This window comes from Dama dama, chromosome 18, assembly GCF_033118175.1.
Source record: "Dama dama isolate Ldn47 chromosome 18, ASM3311817v1, whole genome shotgun sequence".
Lineage (NCBI taxonomy): Eukaryota > Metazoa > Chordata > Mammalia > Artiodactyla > Cervidae > Dama > Dama dama.
In genome coordinates, this window is record NC_083698.1 from 100,414,596 (window position 1) to 100,438,913 (window position 24,318).

General features: G+C 48.3%; 2 protein-coding genes and 1 gene segment (V, D, J or C); 1 reads left to right on the forward strand and 2 right to left on the reverse strand.

Moving 5' to 3' along the window:
* Positions 1–7,831, reverse strand: LOC133073057 (putative DBH-like monooxygenase protein 2). The gene is made up of 13 exons (XM_061166550.1): positions 7,523–7,831; positions 6,494–6,640; positions 4,858–5,019; positions 4,531–4,614; positions 3,526–3,693; positions 3,231–3,333; positions 2,885–3,051; positions 2,465–2,556; positions 2,115–2,211; positions 1,921–1,980; positions 1,549–1,679; positions 533–647; positions 1–243 (listed from the first exon to the last, which is right to left on the reverse strand). Exons 1-13 carry the CDS (start codon positions 7,829–7,831, stop codon positions 1–3), a joined length of 1,878 nt encoding a protein of 625 aa, XP_061022533.1.
* Positions 7,832–13,100: 5,269 nt separating this feature from the next.
* Positions 13,101–14,088, forward strand: LOC133072916 (T-cell receptor beta chain V region E1-like). The segment is given in 2 exon segments: positions 13,101–13,314; positions 13,594–14,088. Coding segments are annotated over 2 exon segments (528 nt in total).
* Positions 14,089–18,483: 4,395 nt separating this feature from the next.
* On the reverse strand, positions 18,484–24,318 carry LOC133072917 (probable inactive serine protease 58). Its single transcript, XM_061166446.1, has 5 exons — positions 24,279–24,318; positions 22,506–22,644; positions 21,804–22,063; positions 18,717–18,856; positions 18,484–18,633 (listed from the first exon to the last, which is right to left on the reverse strand). Exons 1-5 carry the CDS (start codon positions 24,316–24,318, stop codon positions 18,484–18,486), a joined length of 729 nt encoding a protein of 242 aa, XP_061022429.1.

The following is a 24,318-nucleotide window of genomic DNA, read 5'->3' on the forward strand; positions in this document are numbered from 1 at the left end:
TCAGATTCCAGCCTGTACGGTGGCAAGGAGCCGAGACAGGGCCCCCTGCCCAAACAAGAGGGCGGCCAGGGGGAGGCACCTCAGGGGGACACTGCTGGACCCTGAGAGGACCACGGGGGCTGCCCTGAAGCCTGCAGGGGTTTTGTCCTGGGGCTCCACTTTGCCTCCAGAGGACTCCAAACAAGGACCCCGGGGAGTAGGGTTGATGTCCCGAATCCAGCCTGTTGTGTTTTCCACTAGCTCCTGCAGGAGAAGGAGGAAAACAGGTGGGAGCACCCCCACCTCATTTCATCTTCTAAGACCTTCCTTGGTCATCCCCAGTCCCTGCAGCCTCAAAGGCTAACCGGGAGATGCCCACCCACACCCAGAGCAGCATCAGCCCTCCTCTGCTCGCTCAGCTTCTTCTTCTCTGATCCAGCGTTCCTGCCATTGTCACTCACACCCCCTTTCTCCTCTTTTCTGGCCTTGTCCAAACCATCCCTCACTCCTTTAGCCCTAACCCTGAGAGCGCAGTGTCTCCCAGGACACTTACATCAATAGTCTTTATTATCACTGTCTGCTGGGCCTCCTTGCAGGCCTTCTCAGCCTTCTTAATGCTCTCCAGGGTCCACTCCACATTGCTCAGGGCCATTATGCCCTCCATGGAGCTGCAGTGGGCAGAAAGAGCAGACACTAGTTCAGGGGTGACTTGAAGCTTTGGCAAAATGTGTAAAAAGTAGCCTCACTTTTGTTAGCATCAGTTCCATGTCGGTGTAAACCATAAGGAATGTCTTACAATTCAGTAAGACAACCATGAGCATGGCAGAAGGAGAAATCATCAGAATTAGAGATGAGAATTTTTTAAAAGTGAAAAAGAGGAAGTGTTGACTCTTTATAAAGAAGTGTTTCTTGATCTGGGGACCATGAAGTCTAAGAAGGTTGATGGGATGACTTCTGGGAACCTATACATGTCCTGAAATTGTCTGTGAAATGGGATGTGTTTGCAAAGATGTGCATTTTTCTTGGAAAGGAGCTTCAGCATTTTCATCAGAGCCTCAGGGAGGACCTTAGTCCCAAGTAATTAAAAGGTCACTGCATGTGTGCTCAGTCACTTCCAACTCTTTGCGACCCCATGAACTTGATAGGTCTTGATAAGTATCATGGTGAAGGTATTACATTAGTCAATGATTATCCATTAAAATTATTAAAGTGTGAAAAGTGAAAGTTGTTCAGTCGTGTCTGACTGTTTGTGACCCTGTGAACTGTAGCCTGCCAGGCTCCTCTGTCCATGGGATTGTCCAGGCAAGAATACTAGAATGGGTTGCCATTTCTTACTCCAGTGGATCTTCCCAGTCCAGGAATTGAAGCTGCATCTCTTGTGTTTCCTGCATTGGCAGGCAGAATCTTTACCACTGCACCACCCAGAAAGCCCCAATTAAAGGTCACTCCTTGAAAGCAAACAGCATTCAAATCGGGTAAGTGCATGAGAAAAAGGCAGACAAATACTTTGCACACAAGTGACCTAACTTCTAGAGGTCAGTCTTGGTCTTATCTTCCAGGATGACTCACTCTGATACCTCCTCCCCCAGCTCGTGGGCCACGTAGATGATGTCAGGGTACCCCTGGCAGCTGGAGATGTTGTTTCGGGGATAGTAGAAGAAAAAGATGAGGCACATCTCATTAATGGTGCTCGGACCCCCCTGGAGAAGAAGAGAGAGCTAGCGACAATCTTAGTGAGTCATTGACTGAGAAGATGGGAATCCTGGTACCCATCTTATAGTCATGGGGATGTGAGAGCATAAAGCCCCATGTGAATGGGTAATACCATTGGAGAAATAAAGGGGCTTCAGCTGAAATTCTGAGTGATGGAATAGCCAAGACCAGGGGTAAGGCTCTTCTAAGGCTATTGTCATTAACCATGGTGGGGAGATGCGTACTTACAAAAGTTAAGGAGTCGCGGTCCAGCGTCTGGTAGCGACACTCTATCAGCAATTCATCCCCCTGTGCAGAGAAACAAAGGCTGAAAGTAAGAGGCAGAGGGACCGGTCCAGCCTTAGACCTCTTGGCTAACAATAACAAGTGCTGATCCTGCCTTCCCCGGATGCCAGCCGTGCCTCCCCCAGCCCGGCTCGCACCGGCTTGATCACCGCTCGATAAGGTAAATCTCGAGTCTCCTGCAGATTGAAGTCATAGGCATCATCTTTACAGATTACGTGGAGCTGAGATCCGTTTCTGGAGGGAGACAACATGGGGAGAGGAGTAAGGAGAGGCTGATGCAGGGAGGGGGCGGTCTATGAACAAAGCAGCAGCAGCAGTGGGCTCGTTGTAAAACAAAACTCTCCACCCTCCGTCATCTCTACTCCAGGAACAGTTCTAGCTTCTCCTGCTCCAACCGAGCATAACCTCGCGTTGCAGAATAAACAACTGTTCCTAAAACTTATTTCCAAATACAGAAGGGAGCACTTCTGATCTGGATCTTCCTTACCTGTACTGTACCGCCTGCAGAGCGCGGCCGGCCAGGTGGGTGTGCAGCAGATAGCCAAAGACTTGGATGTCGGGCACCGGAGCCCCGTTCATCTGAGGCAGAAGGAGACCACCTGGTTCTCATTAGGAACTCTGCTCTGCTCCTGGTTCCCTCCTTTGCTATCGGACACCTTCCTCTGAAGACTGGAACACACCCCTGTGGTCCCTGCTGGGCCTCCGGGCCCCTCTTCCTGCCCCACAGCCCTGACCCCCGCCTCCCCTGCACCAGCCAGGTCAGGTCAATTTCCCAAAGCACCAGGCAGTGGTCCTTCTCCGCCTTGGGGACTCGGGCTGCGCACTGGTGGATCACACCAGATCTATGACTGGGAACGGGGAATCTCAGGGGAAGTGGGGGGTCTGGGGGAACACCTTCCAGCCTCACCTCTTCAAACTTCTCCGTCTTACACAGTCCGTAGGACATGAAGGACTCGGCGCCGGGGGGGATGAAGTGGATGGGGAAAGTGAAGACGCCCAGCTGCAGGACGCCCATGTCATACTTGCGCAGGTGCGCGGTGTAGTACACTCGGATCCCCGTGGAGTCATACAGACCTGGGGCAGGCAGGACCGATCAGAGGAGGCAGGGGAACGGGCCACAGGCTGCGGAGAAAGAGGCCTGGGAAGGCAAGGGTGGGGCTGCGAGCAGGAGTCGGTGGGCCTCCTGCATCAATGCCTAGAGGACTCAGTCAGCCCCATCCACGGGCGCTTCCATAAACGCTGTAGACACTTACCAGGCAGATTGTGAAAATTGCTGTAATGAACCTCCAGGCGGATCCACTGGGGGTCCAAGGGTGTCCCAATAGAGATGCCCACGTCGTCTGGAAACTGGTAACTCTGGTGGAAGGAGGGAGGTTTGGCAGCAAGAATGGCTGGGAAGTAGATGCAGGGGACCCCCCAGGGCTCACCCGTGTCTTCTCGCCTCCATCCCAGACCTCCCTTGTCTCCATCTTCCACCCATTCACCATCCCCATTGCCTGACCACACGTGTCCCCTTAGCTACCGATTTCCCTCATCACACGGACTCACTGTGCCCCCGACAGCCCAGCCCACGATGACCTGTGAGCAGAGGGAGAAGACGGGGTCGGCCCCGTAGCAGTCGCTGATGCCCGTGGGCAGAGTGCTGGCATTGCCGCAGGCGTACACCAGGATGTGGTGCACAATTGTCTCGTTGTGCTGGACCAACTTGGGCTCGAACTGGGCAGGGGGTGCAGGACACAGCACGGTCAGGATCTTCTGGGTCAAGTCCTTATCCCTCGAGCCCCCACCCCCACCTCGCTTTCTTTTCCCCAGATATTAGTAAACTATGCCCAGGTCTCCACTTCCCTCTTCCTCTTCCATTTCCTCTGTTTCCTCCTTCCCCAAATGTCCCCGGCACTCCACCCGACTCCTCTCTCAGCCCTCAGTCTTTTTAAAACCCCTTCCTGAGAACACAGGACAGCTCTAGCCAGGAATATCCCAAGACTTCCGACTTTCCCTTAGTGACCTCATCAGTTCCCTATATCTGAGCATGTGACCACACCTTGTTGGAGTCACTCTCTAAAGAAAACCATGACTGGTACACTTTGGCCATTCACGGTAAGGTCACACTTTCATTTATTTGATCAAAATTGTAATCACTCAAATGTGAAATCAGGTGACCTACCTGAGTCTCCTCTGGCCAGACTTTGCCAACCTGACAGCCTTTGGCCACGTGCCCCCACCTCCCCCACCAGCCTGCACTTCCTCCAGGGCTAAAAGAACACATTTCTGGGCCCAGGGTAGGGCTCATCCTTTGCTCTTGGCAGGCACTTAGTAACTAATGACCATCATCAAAATCACTGCTGCATCGTGGGGCATGAGTAAAACAGTGCTGGGAGCTGTAGTTCTGGGCTCAGGAAATCCTGGAACTGCCACCTCCACCAGACCTGGCCTGGCTTCCAGGTCCTCCTGGACACCTCCATCCTACACCTTTTCAGAGTCAACCGCGCCCCCTGCCTGTCTTGACAGCCCACTGCCCACCTTGACAATGTCCCGCCGTCTGGTTCACGGTACCTTGTAGATGTGGTGCTTCTTGCTAACGATGGGGAGAGGGAGGAAGGTGCAGGCGTACGTGGTGTCATCCTCTGGAATGAGGAACTAGAGGGGGACACACGGAGGCTGAGTGGGGGGGAGGGAGGCTCCCGGAGAAGCAGGTGAAGGGACAGGTCAGAGAAGGGCGGCCACGTGAGGGCCAGTTTGACCATCCTCAGGGGACCAAGGGGAGTCAGAGGAACCTGGGTTCCAGGAATGTACTGAATATTGAGTGCAAGAGGAAGGTCTGGATTGAGTGGAAGGTGGGAGGGGGCTGGAGGTGACTGGGCAGGAAGGAGGGGGTCTTACATCAGTGATCTCCAAGTCATGGATGATGGTGTCCTCGGGGGCATCGAGATCATCAGGGTGGATGATTTGGAGCAGGAAGATGGGCTTCACAAATGTACGCTCCCGATCCATCTTCGGGGTGTCATCCAGGCCGTAGGCGGCCAGCACCCTCACAGTGTCACTCTGTGGGTGTCAAGGGCGTCCAGGTGCTGCCATGCACAAGTAGGACTTTGCACACACGCACACCCAACCACTGACACAAGTCACTGGCTCACAGAGCAACGGATAGGGACAGACAGAGTGAAGGGACAAAGTGGGCAATTAAATAGTTAATCCCACTAAGGGACTAAGAGTATGAGAGATCCCTGTGAGTTAAAGAGTACTCAAGAAAACAGGTTTGCGCGTGCTAAGTCGCTTCATCCACGTCCAGCTCTTTGCAAGCCTATGGACCAGAGCCCGCCAGGCTTCTCTGTCCATGGGATTCTCCAGGCAAGAACACTGGAGTGGGTTGCCAGTCCTCTCTCCAGGGGATCTTCCAGACCCAGGGATGGAACCTGGGCCTCTTGCATTGCAGGCAGATTCTTTACCATCTGAGCCTCCAGGGAAGCCCCTGTAAGCCACCAGGGAACTCTGGCCAAAGCAGCTTTACTTAGCCACAAAACCAAGCAGGCTTACTTAGCAACAAAACCGTGCAGCAAAAGCAAGAGACATGCCCCCAAACAATAAAACAGTGGTGGTGTGAAACACGCATCCTGCCGGTGAGCTCAGTTAGTTAACGACCACCTAGGACATACTCTCTACACACATAAAAAACAATAGTTTGTGGAAAGGTGACATGTGAAAGTGAAAGACCCTCGTACTGAGGTCTGAAACAATTTTTTCCATAGCACCATGACAGTCCTGGTTTGACCATGTAGGGACAAGCAAACTTCCCCACCTGATGCAGAGGAGGAACTGAGGATGGAAGGTGATGCCTACTCAAGAATGAGGCAGAAGGTGGTCTTCCCGCCACCTTCCCACTTTTCCTTTGTTATAAACGTTTAATGCACTAGGTTCTCAGGGGCAGCACCCTCTCGCCCACCTGACGAGGACCCCACAAGTATCCTCTTCTGATAAATCCCTTCTCATCTATCACTTTGCCTTTTGCTGAATTTTGTTCTGTGCTGAGACATAAAGAACCGGAGTTCCTCGAGCAACCCTCCCCCCCTGGCCCCCCAGAATGCCACGGCGTGGTTTCAGAATGGAGAGGGCTTGAGATTGGGGATCAGAACTAGTTGGGTTCTGGTTCTGCCTAGAGGCTGACCTGCTGGAGATGCTGGGCAAGCCACACCCCCTCTCCCAGCACCTCTCTGAGCCCATGTCCACGGGTGGTTCACGACACCCTGCAGTTCAAGGAGATCAGGCAAGGTTCTTCAAGAGGGGACACCAGGGAAGGAGGCATGGGCTGTCAGGGCGAGGCCACCCGTAGAGGGCTGGTGGAGTCACAGGCGGCAGGATGGGGGCGTGGAGGCGTGCTGCGGAAGGCTGAGAGAGATGGCGGCCCTGGGAACCGAGACTGGCTGCCCGGCGGGCACGGCCACTCCAGGTTGGGGTGACGTCACCGCCCAGGGGGAAAGCCTGCTTGCGACCAAATGCTCCTCTCCCCTCTCTCCTTTACCGTGATGTCTCGGTCGTGAGGGTCGCAGGAGCGGAAGGGCCTGGAGAAGCGCATGGTGGTGTAGACGGCATCTTCCGTCAGCCCCTGCAGCTCTGCGTCCTGGCTCCCATCCTCCTCCAGGGTGTCTTCGTCCACCAGGTGCTGGTCCTGGGGCCCAGGGAAGGTCACGGGGTGAGAATCGGGAGCCCTAAGTGCTCACGGCTTTGGAGTAGTCTGGGTCTCTTTAGCTCCGCTAGGGTACCAACTTAGTGGAACCCCGGGTCTATACAATATAGTTCACTCCTGGGACAGAGCTTGGCGTCAAGGTGGGGTTCATGGGGAAGAGGGATGGCTGGTATCTGATCCTGCTTTACTTCTCCCATTTCAAATCTCATCTCCATGAATCCTAATATTCCTATATCCCCAAGTCTTAAAAACCCACTTATTCTCTGAAAGCTCTATACTTTTCATCTTTTCAGGGGGCTCTTAACATGGACCCTTCACCATATAAATGCAGTTCAGAATGAGACTGGGAGACAGGTGAGCTGCTTCTTCATCCGTAAAGTGGGATAATAATCATCTACTTCCTGGTGATGCTGCGAGGTTTAATGTGCAAAGATTTGGACCAACCCCTGCTTAACCAAAAGTGCATAAAAATTTTAAGTTGTTATTATTGAGGGTACTGATGTCATTACTAGACTATTTTATGTGTGGTCTCTCTCACTGAGCCTAAAGGTAACAGAAGATGATGACTGTATCCTAAACAGCTTGGATTCTCCCCCAGTGGCCTGCACTGAGATTGTGGCCCAGGACGCTCTCTCTTTCAGTCTGATGCCTCCATTCCCTTGGCACTTGACGCACATTCAGTCTGGAAGACCTAGATTCAGCCTCTCCAATGGACCGTTCTGTAGGGAGAGGTCAGCCATCAGCTGGTGTTCCGGGCCTGTGCCCAAATATGTTTGGAAAATATGGATCCTTCCTGGATTCAGAGTCATCCTCCACCCAGCAAGAGACCCAACATGCTTGAGAGGGAGCCACCCTCAGACTCACCGAGAAATAGACATTGCCGTCAGGCAAGACGCCTCCGACAACCAGGTCACTTCCCGCTCTGCTGTAGCGATTTGTGACACCCAAGCCCACCCAGCCAGCTGTCCGGACCTGGAGCTCAAAAGTGATGATCTCAGCCTCAAAATCAAAGTCCCAGCGCAGGAAAACAGCGTTAGAAGGGTCTAGGAACCTGGAATAACGCAGACGCGGCGTGGGGCCAAGGCGTTTGCCTTGGGAGGGGGTTGCAAGGGCCGTAAACAGGAGAAGCCAGAAGAGAAGGGCACAGGCCATGTCTTCCGGGGTCTGGAGCATCTCTCCTTAGATGGACACTCGAGAAGTACGGACTTATATGCTCCTGTATCTGCGCCAGGCGCTGTGCCACGGGGGTGGGGCAGACTGGGGCTCCTCTGATCTGATTATCTCTGGGCTCAGAGTGGAGCCACTTACATAACTCAGGAGGTGTGAGGTGCTCAGAGAGAAGGTGCTCTTGCCCTGGAGTAGGCACCTGGCATGAAATGCTCAGGAATGAATAACTCTGGCTCTCCCCTGTCAACCCGAGGCAAGTGTCCTGCACATGGGGACTCTGTGGAATCAAGGAGGTTTTGTTTCTCCCTTCCTCACTTTCTCTCCCTCCTTTTTAAATTTTTTGCAGTGCTTTTCTCCCTCTATTTCTCTCGCTGCCTCCCTCCATTCTTTCGCTTCCTGCGCTGCCCCCATCCCTGTATCCCTGGATGTTCTTACTGAGCCCTCCCTCTGCCCTCTGGCACATGTTCCCCACCCCAGTTTTCATGAGTGGTTTCTATTTTGTCTCTACCCAGAAGTGATGTACAGACCGGGAGTCGGGGTGGGACTCCACGTAGCCCTGCCTTCCAGCCTTCCTACAGCGCAGGAAGGAGAAGAGGTGCTGGGAGGGGGCGAGAGGAAGGCTTTGATTTCCATCTCCTGGAGGAGTCTTGACTACTAATCCCTGGAAGGACATGTAGAGGTGAGGGAGGCATAATCAGCTTTCCAGATGGGCAAGTCTGGGGCAGCTTCGAGTTTCTGCACATCGCTGGGGAGGAGCAAGGAGGAGGAGGAGAGGGAGAAAATGGGGAATAAACATGAATTTGCCTTTGGGGTGCTTTGCACTTTCCCCTTCTTCCCATGAATTGCCTTTCAGAGAAGTCACATTCAGGGACCTTCCACCAGAGGCTTGGCCAGCTTCCCTGCTGGCAAGCTGTTCAGTGCGATGCAAATGATAGAAGCACAGAGGAATATTATAGTATCAGAACACCGGGGTGAAAAGGAACTTCAGATCCACTTGATTTTCCAAGAATCCCAGTCCATTTAATTTTTGGATGAGGAAATGGAATCATCAAGGAGTGATTTGAGCAGTGTCTGAGCCCCGATCTGGTCAGTGGCAGAGCAAACATGAGACCACAGGGGCCCGGGAGAGTGAACACAAGACCACGGGACCTGGCCTCCTCTTTCCATTGTTCCCTTAGGTCACCGACACCCACAGGGCACTCCTTCCCCTGCAGGCATTTTCACCATGGCCTGTCCTCTTGAGGGAGCAGGTGTCATTCACTGGCTGCTCCTTAGGAGAGGGACAAAAGTCTCTCACCCTCGAGTTCTTTCTTCCATTGTCTGATAGAGCCCATCCTCACCTGACCCTCAGTGTTCTTCTTCCATCAGACAATGGAGAGGATCTGGAAAAAAAAAAAAAAAGGCTAGCCTGGAGGGCCTCCTCCATCACAGAGTCTGGGCCACACAGTTCTACACAGGAATTCAGCTTAAACAAGTGTGGGTAGACACTGGAGCCTCTGTCTGAGCCTCCATAGAGGGCAGATGATTCTTCTCATCACCTGCTGAGCTCATCAAGGCTGGTAAGAACCTGGCTGAGGATGTTTGCAGCTGCTGGGAGCACCTGAGCAGTAGCTGGGGTGCATCTGGGAGAAAGCACCTTTTCAAGAGGACAACCGTACCACCCACCCCTGAGCAGGCAGGGAAGGTAAGGAGCTAGGCAGCCGCCTGGAAGGAAGAGGCTTACCCTGGCCCTGGATAGGAACCGGGCCAAGAGCAGAGCAGGAGCTTGGGGAGGCACCAACCTTGAAGAGTGGGAGCCTGGGAGGAGATAACAGGGGCGTCAGAGACAAGCTGATCCCAATCGCGTTTGGGGATTAAGGCGAAGGGAGAAGGGGCTGGGAGACAGGACAGCCAGCCCTGTAACCCGAGATGGGCCCAGGATCCCTTTTGCTGCAATCTGCTCACTGGCCAGAGCGCTGGCCTGGGGAGACCCAGTGACCACTGCAACGCAGGGGATCTCTGCTCCTTGGTCCCCTCTGTCTGTTCACGGGGCTTTTCTCTACTCTTTCTCCCCTTTTCCCCCAGTTACTGTTTTCTCCCCTCTCCCAGCCCACTTTCCTCTCATCATCTAAACCCCAGAGTGACTCTCATGGGAGCAAACATCAGGATTAAGTGCTTGAGCCTTGTGAGGGTGAGCACACATCTTGGCATGCCCATTGGTCTGGTATTCAAGAGGTGTGATTTGAGCAGTGCTTCCCTAAGCTCATTTCCTCCTTCTCTGGAGTCCTAATGCTGGGAATAGGTAAGGGGGCTGAAGGCAAGAGTGTCTCAGCACAGGAGATCAGAGGAGTGGTTACCTGAGGGAAAGGACATCAACAGCACAGTGATGGATGCTGACCAGACTTGTGATCACTTTGCAGAGTGTTCAGGTGTTGAATTATAATGCTGTACCTCTGAAACAGGTCTTCCCAGGTGGCTCAAATGCTAAAGAATTTGCCTGCAACGCAGGAGATCCGGGTTCGATCCCTGTGTCAGGAAAATCCCCTTGAGAAGGGATGGCAACCCACTTCAGTATCCTTGCCTGGAGAACTCCATGGTCAGAGGAGCCTGGCGGGCTACAGTCCATGGAGTCTCAAAGAGTTGGAAACGACTGAGTGACTGACATTTTCAGGCCTGAAACTTCTGAGAAATGGAATATTGCCTGCATGTTGGTAAACAAAAGATGTCACGGTCATCAGAAATTGCAGCCACCACCAGATGGTGAGCTGGTGAGCCCCAGGCAATTCAGGAAGGAGAAGAATACCTTCCTTCTAGCAGCCTTCAGACCATAGCCACTCCCTACAGTGAGCCCTGAGGAAACTCAGGAAGTGAAAACACAGGATACTGGCCCCAGATGGCTGAGGTGTATATCAAAAGAATGATTTCAGTGAGCCCAGATTCTTGCCTTTTCCAATACAAAGAAAAGTGCTCAATTCCTTAACTCTAGATAGCTGGTTTTCTTTAATTAACAATTACCGATTGATGCTCAGACTACCTGATCTTTGTTGCAAAACTCCTAAATACCTTGGTTCCCTCCCTTGCTTCCCCCCCCCGCAGCAGTTCTCAGGGTTATTTGCGATGCACCCTCCCTGGCTTGAAGTCCTAAAAATTCCCATCAAAAGAAAGAGAACTCTCAACTTTTAGGTTGTGAATAATTTTGTAGTCAACACTTAAATATAAAAAAATGTAGATCCTCCCCCAACAACAAGAAAAGCGGTGGGGGGCGGTGGGGGGGGTGGGGGAGGGACACGGAATCAGCACATGTTACTTAGAATATAGTGCAATTCACATTTTGTGCACGTTTAGATTATGCACACTTGAAAGTGTGATATAGAAAATATTAAGGAGTTACTTTATACATGTTGCTGGTGTTCAGTAAGTAAGTTGTATCTGACTCTTTGTGACGACATGGACTGCAGCATGCCAGGAGATTAAAGGCCAGTGTGAATGTGTGCTTAGTCACTCAGTCGTGTCCAACTCTTTGTGACCCCATGGACTGTGGCCCACCAGGCTTCTCAATCCATGGGGATTCTCCAGGCAAGAATACTGGAGTGGGTTGCCATGCCCTTCTCCAGGGGATCTTCCCAACCTAGGGACTGAACCCATGTTTCCCACATTACAGGCAGATTCTTTACTCTCTGAGCCACCAGGGAAGCCCACAAAGACCAGTAAAAGTGACTCTAATTGTCATATTTTTATTGAATTGGAAGTTTACAATTGCAACATTAGAGGTCAACTCCTACTACGTGAGTCTTAGTAGGAGCTCTATTCTAAGAAATTCTCATGTATTAATCTACTTACTCCTATGAACTAGCTTCCAATATTATCTCCATCTTACAGAGAAATGAACTGAGATCCAAGGTCACACTGCCAGGAAGTGGCAGCACTGTGAGTTGTTGGGAAAATATAATTAAAAATAAAAGTGAAAGTCACGCAGTCGTGTCCAGCTCTTCACAACCCCATGGACTATACAGTCCACAGAATTCTCTAGGCCAGAATACTGGAGTGGGTAGCCTTTCCCTTCTCCAGGGGATCTTCCCAACCCAGGGATCGAACCCAGGCCAGGTCTCCCACACTGCAGGTGGATTCTTACCAGCTGAGCCACAAGGGAAGCCCAAGAGAAGCAATAACTTGTCCTCAAATGAGAGGACTTGGCAGTCCATTTCAGTAATCCACAGTCCATGCTGAAGTCCCTTGGGAATTGGGGTGTCTATGTGTGTTTGCTAATTGGCTTTACTAAAGGAAAAATAAATGTCATAGTATTTTTCTATTTTTTTTTTTTTTTTTTTGGTCACTCCCTGTAGCATGCGGGATCTTAGTTCCCCGACCAGGGATCAAACCTGGGTTCCCTGAATGAAAACGCAGTGTCTTAACACTTAACAAGTGTTAACCACTGAACAGCCAGGGAAGTCCCTATATCATATCTTTATGATGAAATCAGTTTGCAACATGGTGCCAGGCATCTGCTCTAGACCAAGTTAGGCTCATCTTCTTTGATGATTTTATTCCAAAGAAATGGTTGCAGGTCCTTGAGAAAGAGATGCTTCGGTCTTAATACTGGCAAGAGGTGATTTAGCTTTTAAGGAGAGTATGGTGTATACATTTCAAAGAGACAGAGAAAGAACTTATAAGTTTTCTAAATAAATGCTCTAAGAAAATGGAGGGGAGGGAAGTCTCTTCTCGTATTTTCTTCTGTTTTGTTTGTATTTGCTTTTACAGAGGAAAACACAGGTCATCAGAGATGAGTGTTCCTTACCTACCCCTAAAGTTGCCCTGCAGGAGCCTCTATGCATATAGGAAAATGTCTGTTCAGTCTACAAGTTTGACTTGGTTGCTGTTGTTTAGTTGCTCAGTTGTGTCCAACTCTTTTGTAAACCCCATGGACTGTAGTCCTTCAGGTTCATGGATTTCCCAGGCCAAAATATTGGAGTGGGTTGCCATGCCCTCCTCCAGGGGATCTTCCTGACCCAGGGACTGAACCTGTGTCTCCTGCATTGGCAGGAAGATTCTTTACCACTGTGCCACCAGAGAAGCCCCGTGACTTGGTTTCATTGAGTTATTTTAATTCCTTGTGAAGACTGGAGACAAGAGATTCAGCATCATGTTTCTAGGAATCTCTCTGCAAAGCAGCTGAGAGGGTGCAGGTCCAGGTACATTCACCGAGGCCCTGGGATGACTGTGGGGAGCATGTACGTGTGTGTGTGAATGTGTGTTGGTGTACTGAAACAGGAAACTCCAGTTTGAGGTTTGAACTTCAGTGAGATAAGACAAGATGCTGAGTTTCCTGGAAAAGCCACTCCCTTTTGAGCGTCAGGCCCGGAGAGTCTCAGCCACGAATCGAATCGGGCCTCCCAGCTCAGCGTCTGCTCTCCTGCCTGGTGGCCCCATCCCCCTGCCCTGCTGGAGAGGCGAGGTGATGGCCCCGTTTCCCGTCCTGTGGGGCTGCGTGCTCCTGGCTGCCGTGAATACAGGTCAGGGGCCTGGCAGAGACAACCGCTTGGTGGACTGAGGGATGAAAAGAGAGACTGGGTCACAGGGATGCCTGTAGGTGCAGAAAGTTCTACTCCCTGACCCCAGGCTTGCCGAGACCGTCCTGCAGCCCCTCACCCTGTGAAAGGACCCCTTCTGTTCCCAGCAGCCTCCTCCTGGCACTCCTCATGGGATCCCTCTTCAGGCTCTGGCTGCAGCTAGAGATCTGGTGGTGACCGCTACCCCCAGGAGCTTCAGCCTGGCCGGCCTGTGTGTTTCAGATGCAGCCACGAGCTTGGTGGAGCAAAAGCCCAGGTGGGTCCTGGTAGCTCGCGGACAGGCTGAAACCTTGCGGTGCATCCTGAAGGATTCCCAGTACCCCTGGATGAGCTGGTACCAGCAGGATCTCCGGGGGCAACTACAGGTGCTGGCCAGTCTGCGGAGTACCGGGGATGAGGAAGTCATAAACCTCCCTGGAGCGAATTACCGGGCCACACGGGTCAGTGAGAGTGAGCTGAGCCTACACGTGGCCAATGTGACCCAGGGCAGAACGCTGTTCTGCACCTGCAGTAAAGACACAGTGAGACACCCTAACTGGGAAAATGAATAAAAACCACCCCTGGGTCCCAACCACAGACCCAACCTCCTCCTCCTCCTCCCGCTCTGCCCCAGTGGCCCTCCCCCACCTGGGTCCTCCCTTCTGGCCTTTTTACTACAAGCAGGCTCTCCCTGCGCTTCAGAGAACACTCAGCCCAATGAGTTCAAGGCTTGATCTGTGGCCCCAGCAGCCACTTGAGACTCTGGGGAAGACTTCTCCTTGAAGCTCAGGTTCTGTGTTTGCAAAGCACCGACACTAACGCCCTGACTCAGAAGGTTGCTTCTCGGATTAAACAACCCAGTTCAGGTGAAGCCTTTAGGAAAATACAGAGGCATGTGGGAAGGACTTAATCACTGTTGGCTATTCGCTCCACAGTGGTGGTGGTGTGCTAATTTGCCTCACTCGTGTCCAGCTCGTTGCGACCCCAAGGACCATAGCCTGCCAGGCTCCTCTGTTCATGGGATTCTCCAGGCAGGAATACTGGAGCAGGTTGCCATGCCCCACTCCAGGGATCTTCCTGACTCAGGGATCGAACCTGTGTCTCAACATCTACTGCATTGGCAGGTGGGTTCTTTACCTCTAGTACCACCTGGGAAGACTTAATTCAGTGAACTATTTTCTCCACATGTATAAAAAGCATACTGCACTTTAAGACCAGTATCAATGCCCAGAGGAAAGAAGGACACTCAAAGAAATCCTGGGAGCTCAGAAAAGAGGTAGAGTGAATATCTCAATGTATGACCACCCCCGCCCCGCCAAACACCGCTTGCTAAACAAGCACACGTTTCCCAATTAGATCCACATTCTCTGCACTCAGCACCTCCTGAACGTCTCACGCCTCAAGCTCCGGTTGATCTTTTTAAAAGCAAGATCCACAGAGAGGGCCTGACCTAGAAAGGATCAGGGTCTGGGTTCTGGAGTGGAGGGCTCACCAAATATTGACCTAAAGCCATGGCTCAGAAGTGGATCTGCAGCCTGAGGAAGGGCGCATGCGGACTGAGGGCAGAACAGCAGGCTCAGATGAATGGCCGGGAAGCACAGGGAGGGGTGTTATGAGCAAGACCCGGGTCCTGAGACCCCTGCAGAGAAGGGAGACTGGACTGCCGCTGACCCACCCCGCTTTCAGCTCTGAGCTTCTCCATCCCTGACGGTGTGGTCCACACGAGCAGGTGCCTGGGGTGCAGGGTGGGCGTGAGTGAATGCGGAGGCATTTCAAAGGCAGCCCCATCTCTGATGGCACAGTGGGTGGGTGGTTTGCCGGGCAGACCTACCAGCACCTACCTGCTCTTTCCTCAGCGCCTGAGTGAGAAGTTTCCTCCACCAGGGGGCGCCATCGGCCCGCGGATCTCTATGACCTGCACAGAGGGTATGATGGCAGCCATAGTGTTGGTCTTCTCTCGGCCCTTCTCAGGTGTGGTGATGAAGACCTGCCTGGCTCTAGAAGACAAGGACGACGACGAGGAGGAGGTCGAGAGCCTGGCATTTGGATACCTGAGTCCTCTCTCTATGGCATTTTGGCAGAGCAGCTGCCAGAAATCCCAAAGTGAGATAATCAAAGTGCCTAGTACTGCATTGAGTTTTCAAAGGGTCTGGGAGTGATGGCCTTGGGATTCCTCAACCCCTTGCTCCCCGTCTTTAGCTTCCAGTGGGTGATTTTTTTTAAATTATTTTAAATTTGTATTATTGTCTTGTTCAGTTTCATCAAGAACCACAGCTTCATTTTCTTTTGGTTACACTGTGATGGCATGTAGACTCTTGGTTCCCTGATCAGGGATAAATCCATGCCCCCTGCAGTGGAAGTATGGAATCTTAACCACTGGACCTCCAGGGAAGCCCCCGCTAGGCAATTTTATTCTACTCCAGTTGTCATAGCTGATGACTTTAAACCAGGGCTTTTTTCCCACTCTGGTTCCCTACTGAGCAGAACTCATTTTATGGTTTCTCAAACCCTCCCATCCTTGAAGGAAGTACACAGAGGAAAGAAACTCTAAATTAAATTCTATGAAGTCTTTGAAAGCCTCTTCATTGCAGTATCTGGTGTTCATTTCTGTGCATAGGAGCAAGCTCTAGCCTGATCTTCACCTGGTTTTTGTATGATCCTGGCCCACCCAGTCACAGCTTTGGGGATCATAGCTTTTCAGCCTGGAGAATGGTGTTTATAGGGAGTATCCCCTTACTCAATCAGCATGCTCTCCAAATCCTAACGTCTTATTAGGATCTGAGGAGGCTAATAAGTGACATCCCTATTCTCTTTACAGAAATTCTGAACAAAGTGATAACGGAGGAGGCAGATGAAGAGGGAAATTTCTAGCAACGTGACTTACAGAGCTGATAGAGAATATGGTTCAGACACGTGACAACAGCAGGCTTCCTAAGGCTGTGACTTAAAATTAGAAAGACTTATCCCACCCTTCAGGATACTGAGTCATAGATGCCGTCCTATTTTCTGTTAAAAACCCAACGTGCAAATGAACAGAGAAGCCTTGAAGAACTTTGCAGGGGTCGTATTTCCTCCTCTTTCAGTATCATTTAGCTCCTGCTGAAGAACTTTTTGCATTTTAAAGTGTAATAACTTGCTAAAGGAAAATAGAAAACGTCAAGTTACTAATTTCACCTGCTTCTCCAACTCCTAAAATGGAAATGAATGACACAACATGGTAATGTTTTGGAGTCTTTAAGAGGATTTTTTCAAGGATTCTCCATTAAAATGGGATCCCAGGAGTGAAACTGACAGAAAGATCAAGTTATTTGATTTATATAACCAAAAGTAAGTTAAAACAACCCCAACAGGTTTGATAGCAGTGGAGTGATGTGAGTCAATAAGCTAAAGTATTCCAGCCTCCTTCTTCCCTTGCAAACTTGTTAGTTATATTAACTGATTTAATTCCCTTTAAGCCAAAGAGAGCCTGGGTGCCCTAGAACAGGGGTCCCCAATCTCCAGATCTACAGCCTGATGATCTGAGGTGGAACTGATGTAATAATAAGAGAAACAAAGTGCACAGTAAGTGTAATGCCCTTGAATCATCCCCAAACCATCCCTGGGTCTGTGAAAAAATTGTCTTTCATGAAACCAGTCCCTGGTGCCAAAAAGGTTGGGAACCACTGCCCTAGAGAATGGATCCTGTGCTAAGACCGAGTCTTCTTTTAAGCCTATAAAAGAAGAGCCCCTATTTACTTGGTGACTTAGGCATGCTAGGTAGCTCCATTCGTGTCTGACTCTTTGTGACCCCATGGACGGCAGCCCACAGGCTCCTCTGTCCATGGGATTCTCCAGTCAAGAATACTGGAGTGGGTTGCCATGCCTGCCTCCTCTTGTGATATTAAAACCCCTTGGAGGGATGCCATGAAGGGAAGAAGGAGAACTGAATTCTTCTCAGGAGACAGAAGATCAATCAACATTATCTAGTTCTCATTCCTGGGCTCAAGATCAATGTGAATTTCTTGAGAGTGGCTGTTCCTCTGCCCTGGTAGACACTTGGAAGGAGCAGAATGGGGACATGGTGATAAGCTATTTGAGGAAGAATTAATGTACTAGAGTTTTTCAAGATCAGTTTGGAGGAGGAAAATATGGTATCCCTGAGAATTCTCACCAAAACGCTCTCGCTGCAGAAGACTTGAATGAGCAGATAGACAAGCTGGTCTGTTCTAAAGTCCTTCTTCATTGTTCTCATTGTTTTTAAATGGCTCCACAAGCCAAGTGAGCAATGGAACCAAATGGAGCATGTGCAGAGACTTCTTGCAAAGACCTAATTTACAAAAGTGTCACTGGCTAATCTCGCCCTTAATATAATACTGGTCAAAGGCTACTCCCCATGGAAATCTATCAAGTAAAACTCTCAGGTGATAACTGGAGCTGCAGAGGTGAGATGAAAAGAGAAGAAGGAAGGAAGAAAAAGGCAAGAGTGTTTAACTGGGGGAGAATGAAGCTCCTGGGGCAGCTGGCGTCGTAGAAAGAGCACATTGGAAAAATCCATCCTGTACTCCCTGTTTACCTGCTGTGTCCTAAACCCCAGTTACCTTTGGTATTAACCTCTCAGAGCTAAGTCCCTACTGAGAATGCTGCAAAGTGAATGTCCAGAATCCAGGTCTGGTCTGAGAGTTGTGTGGGCAAGGAGAAACCAATTCCTCTTACGGTGTCCCCCCTTAAACTCTCTCTCCTCCCTGGGAATTCTGTTTAGTTTGATCCTTCTCAGACTTCCGACTGGCATGTATAACTTGCCCAAAGCACATGTGATTGAATCCAGTGCAAGTAGTAGGTGTTAAGTCACCCAAGATGCCAATCGAGTGACTTTTTTTTTTTTTTTTCCAGTAAGGCAATGATCAGTTCATTAGCGAGAATGCAATCGCCACTTCATAAATCCCAAGAGGTATGGAGTTTGCCATCATCATCAATAGGGGAGGAGGAAGTGCTGCCATCTATAGTCACTTACAGGGAGGTGCCAGTCACCCACCCTGTGGGGCAGGAGTGAGACAGATGTGTGGGATGCGTTCAGGACACCTGGTTAGATTTAATTCTGAGGCTGGACTTAGGAACAGGTGGTGTCACAGGGTCTAGAATTCTTGCCATGAGAACTCAGTTATTCCGGATGGTATTTTCAATCCAGGGTATGTAGTTAAAAATCCTGGTATAGACACCCACATCGGCTCTCAAAACACACCCATCCGCAAATGTCAGGATTCCTTGAAGTACCCCGTTGCACACTGCTGGGGCAGCTGTGACTTCCTGCCAGGGAAAAGGAGACCGAGTTATTTCTCTGGCAAAGGACACAATAAAATGGGGACCTTAAGGCACTGAGAGTATGTTACCTTGCAGGGCTGCCTCCTTCCTGGCACGATGCCCACACATAACATATTGTCTCTGATGCGGATGTTTTTATAGGCTCTGCGGCACTCAACTTTGGAGATTACAGAGATATTCACATTCTGCAGTGAGTCAGGGTCCTTGTCTGGAAGAAAGAAATAGAACTTCCTTAAGAGTTATGAGATACCAAACTTCCTTCTTTCCTTTCCTTCGTTTTCAACATAGTTCCTCTCCTGGTAGAAACAAAAAAGAGTTCAAACACAGAGAGATCAAAACCGCAGCCACTAAGACAGTAGGAAGTGATCAGATTAACAATTTCTCATGATACAAAGCATCTATTTATAAAAGAGGTTAAATTCTTGGAAGTTAGATGTAAATAAAAGACATTTCTGCAGTGAAGTGAAACAGATTACTTACAATTTTTTCTGGCAATTCAGACATTTTAAAAGCATCTTTTAAGTTGGAATTTTTATTCAGTTTAATTTTATTTTACTTTTTGAGCTTTCAGGTTTATAATTTGCCCCACAGTTTACATTCATCACCTATTCCTTTCTAATTTTTAAATTGAAACACACTGACATGAAACTGCATAAATATGAGGTATACAGTGTACAGTATTGATTTGACACATTTGAATATTGTAGTATTGAGTCAGAGGTAGATGCCCCTCCTCCCCTTCAGTGGTAAAGTGATAGGAGATTCATTCTCTATGGACCAAAAACTCCAAGAGGAGAATAGTAGGACAATTAAGGGAAGAGGCTGGGCCCTGCCCAGACTACATATCTCTCATTCTCGAAGTCAGGAGACCTCCCTGACCACATATGCATAGAAAGTTTCCTTAGAGGTCAAAGTGGAGTGATGTCAAAGGATGCTCTACCCCTAGGCCTTTGCGGTAGAATCCATCTTGGTCAAGAGATGCATGTGCACACGTAGGAGGATCCCGAGATATACCAAATATGGACTGTGAACCTGGCAAATCAAAATGATTGGCCTAAGGGAACCTGGAAAAAATGCCCCCATACAAGTGATTTAACCTGCCATGAGGTCTCAACTCTCTCTCTGTCTGAGTCTGCCCGTGTGCCTATGAACACATACGGTACTCTTTTTCCTCCTAATAAATACTTTATTTGTTTCACTTCTTTCTGTCTTTGTGGGAATTCTTTTCTGCAAAACTGAAGAGCCACGGTCCTCGTCACTGACCACTGGTCTAGTGGCTAGGATTTGGTGTTCTCACCACCGCAACCTGGCCTCAATCTCTGGCTGAGAACTCAAGCCCCACTTCAAGCCACTGGAGGTCAAGACCACTAGAGATCCATATGATTGGCCATAGTCCACCTCTGTCACCTCACAGAATTATCGTTTCTTTTTTGTGGTGGGAAAAATTAAGATTTAAGCCCTCAGTAAGTTTGATTATAATACAGTATCACGATCTATATTCACTTTGTATGCTTAGTTGTTCTGTCTTGTCCAACTCTTTGCGATCTCATGGACTGTAGTCTGCCAGGCTCCTCTGTCCATGGGAATTCTCCAGGCAAGAATAGTGGAGTGGGTTGTCATGCCCTCCTTCAGGGGATCATCCTATACTGTGTATTAGATTTCCAGAACTTATTTATCCACCAGTTGCAAGTTTGTACCATTAGACAATGTCTCTCTTATTAATATTTTGAGAGTCTGAAAAGACTAAGAGAGATCTAAGCCTAGTTCCTCATTCATCAGATCAAAAGTATCCAGTATCTGCTAAAAAAAAACAAAAAACCATGCAAAAAGTGGTTTCTCTTAAACCCATAAACCTAGGATTTGAAACTAGGTCTTCCCATTTCTAATTCAAATTATTTCCTTCATATCAATGGTTCACACATATTGTGAACTCTGAAGATCCATAACAAAATTTTTCTAACCTGCAACAAAATGAGAGAAAGAAGAACAAAGTTTCTATACACGTGTTGGGTGTTCTTGCCAAGAATTCTTCTTTGGGAGGAAGTATATTATTTTGAGACTTTGCTTTTTAGGGGTGTGTTTATTTGAGTAACTTTATTTGAAAATAATATATTAAGTTTTTAAAAGAAAATGATTGAGGTTCTTTGCCTTATTTTCTAGTCTAGCAATAACTGTATAGTTCAACTTTTCTTTTGGAAAGGACTTTTTAAGAAATGCTTACTTAACTACTTCATGAGCCAGATCAAAATAAACTGCATTTTTTTGTAAGTTACATCTCTTTTTTATTAAAATGATATAACACAGATATATCAAACATACTGCTTAACAGAAAAGCATTTCCTATTTCCAAAACTCAAGTTGTCTCTCAAAGGACAAGAAATTTCTACTTTTCTTTCTTTTTTTTTTTTTTACTGGAATACAGTTATTTATAATGTTGTGTTAGTTTCAGGCATACAGCAAAGTGAATCAGTTATACACATATCCTTTCTTTTTAAGATTCTTTTCCCATATAGGTCATTACAGAGTATTGAGTAGACTTACCTGCACTATATATATAGGTCCTTATTAGTTATCTATTTCATGTATATAGTGTATATGTCAATTCCAATCTCTCAATTTATCCCTTCCAATTTTCTGATGAAGTGAGTGAATATTCATTTTTAAAATGTTACCAGTTAAAAATCTTAAACTTTTGTTGATCTGTATCACAATTTTGCATAAAGAAGTTCTGCATGATTTAGCACAATATTGTGTATTCATCTTGTGTTTACTACATAAACATAATTTTGCTCTATTTCAGGGTTTTAAGTTTCTTTAACGCCTGCGATGATTTGAAGCCATCTAATGTAGTTTATGCCTCATTTCAGAATTAAGAAAGTTAAGGCTTCAAAGGTAAAGTGACGAATCAGTTGTCATACAGCAAATGAAGACCAGAATACAAATGTCTTCTTTCCACTAACATGTCTATCAGATATGAGAGCAAAGATGTAGAAAGATACAGAGATTTCAGGAGTCCTACAGTGAGACTCTAGAGAAGGGAAAGAAGATGAAAGGATGAATGAAGAGGTTACAAGAAAGTTCAGTGGGAAAAATGACAGAAGCTAAATAAGACTAGGAGTAGGAGAGGCTCATGTCTGGTTCTGAGAGCTACCCACAGAGATCACACAAGTTGTAGGCCCAGGTAGAGATGGTGCACATGTCGTCTTCAGTGGCAGGTTTTATGGGCAGGCTGACTGTGTTCACGTGGTCGTTGAGTTCAATATGGGTTTGCAGCTTGATTAACATGAGGTTGTGTTCAATAGAAGTGATGGAAAATTGTGGGTGATGAATCATCTTCTCATAACCAACCACTTGTATGTATTTTTCTTCATTTATATTGGATGGTTTTGTAACCCCCAGTATTAACTGAAGCTTCCTGGAACAATAGAGATGTTTGTGAGAAGATTGAACAGACGTGGATGATCCATCCTTCTGGACCTTTATGGGGCTTCCCTGGTGGCTCAGATGGTAAAGAATCTGCCTGCAATGCAGGAGACTTGGGTTCAATCTCTGGGTCGGAAAGATCCCCTAGAGAAGGAAATGGCAACCCGCTCCAGTTTTCTTGCCTGGAGAATTCCATGGACAGAGGAGCCTGGTGGTCCAAGCTCCATGGGTTCACAAAGAATGGGGTATATGACTGAACAATGAACACACTATAGGGCTTGATGAGCTCCTCCCCAAAGCCTTTTCTCTACTACTGAACATCCCCAGAACGTCTGTCAAATCCCATTTAGCTGAGAGGACCCCAGGGAGGATTCTGGTCTGTGCCCAGCCTGAGAATTTAAAGCATAGGGTGATGCTGGAGGCTTATTACTCACGGTAAGTTACAGTGTGCAGCTGTGATCACCCAAAGAGGGTGGATCAGGACTCCAACACAAGGCAAGTAATCAGACTTCAAGTAGATCAGGTAGGGGGGAGTGATGGCATTTTTGTCGTCTGGATCAAAGGTCAAAGCAACTGGACAGAGACACATAGAGCACAAATTCTGAGATTGTTTTTCAAGTATTATTTGAAAAAAACAAAGGAAGAAAACTCAACAGACACGTTGCCCCACCCTTCTCTCCAGGCTTTTTATCTGTAAGTTGAATATGTAAACTGGATCACTTTGTTCTAAAACATGAAGAAAATGATAAAAATATATATATATATATATATTTCATAAGATGAAAGGTATTTTCCCTTTTAGTTGTCATTATGTGTTCTTCAAAGTATTGATCAAATACAACCTTCCTTAAACACCTTCCAAGATTCAGTAGACATATGCCAAATCGACTCATGGAGAACTTGCGATCTTTGCCATGTTTAGAATGCTTCAGCCAATATTATCCCTTTCTCCTGACAATGCAAGGCTGAATGATATGTGTTATTTAAAGAACAGAGCAAATGCTAACAGAGTCTGAGAAGGGAGGTAACAATTCATTCAACAAATAAATATTGAGCGTCTAGTATGTGGCAGGCTCTAAGGGCTTGGGCTGCATAGTGAACAAAACAGGGATCTGCCTCTGCTGTCAGACATTCTGATGAGTGGAGACATTCAGTAATAGTAAATACAGGAATACCTCAGGGGTATAGTGTGTTGGGTGGTGATTAGTGCAGGGAGCAAGGCAGGGGCAGTATCAGAGGTGTGCATGCGTGTGGGTGTGTGGGGGTCATTGTGCAGTATTGCATCAGCAGTTGGGAAGACCTCAGGGCCAGTGTGAGAGATGAGCAATGTATGAAGATGTGGGAGTTGATCAGGTATCTAGGGAAAGGAATTCCAGTGAGAGAATATGTCTGGGACAAGAGTCCTAAGGCCTGTTTAAGGCACATCACAGAAGTCAGGGTGGGGGACAGGGAGAAAGGCAGGAAGGGAAAGAAGCCAAAGAGGTGATACGAGATTTTGTAGGATGTTGTAAGGACTTGCGAGGACTTGAACTTGTCTCCTAAGTGACACATAGAACCATTTCAGGGTGTTGTGTAAAGGAGTGATGATAATTTCCTTACAGAGAAGTGTGGCATGTAGGTATATAAAGCAAAGAGCCCTGTTAGGAGAATGATTTGGTAAAGACAGAAGAGGGTGTCTTGAGCCATAGTGATCCGTGGAGGTGGTGATATGTGATTGGATTTAGGAAATGTTTAGAAGACAGAGATAGCAACAGGTTCTGATCAGACTGAATGTGGGGTATAAGAGGGTATTCATGAATACCTCCAGGGTTTTTGCTTGAATGACTGGAACCATGTCTGGACAAGACCTAAACCCCTGAATGTTCTGCTATGTTCATTAGCTGGACCCCTGTTTTCCACCCTGGACTCCACTTTTCATTTGCTCATACCAAACATCAGTCCTCTTCTCCACAGGCCCAGAGTCAGGCCCCTGTCTTCCTTAGAGAGTCTAGGGTCAGGTTTCAGGGTTCATGCCTCCCCCAAAAGCACCCAGGCAGTCATCCTGAGGCAAAGACACAGGAAGAAACTTGACAGGGACACCAGCAGTTCTGAAGGAGAGTCAGTCCTGCGCTTGCAGTCTGGAACCTTGCTGCTGTCTTCACCCATCTTTCATGATTCCCTCAGGATTTCTCTTGGGCAATTAAGGAGAAAGATATGCAGATACTCACCAGGCAGGTTCAAGAGAGCCCACAGGAGGATTAAATTCAT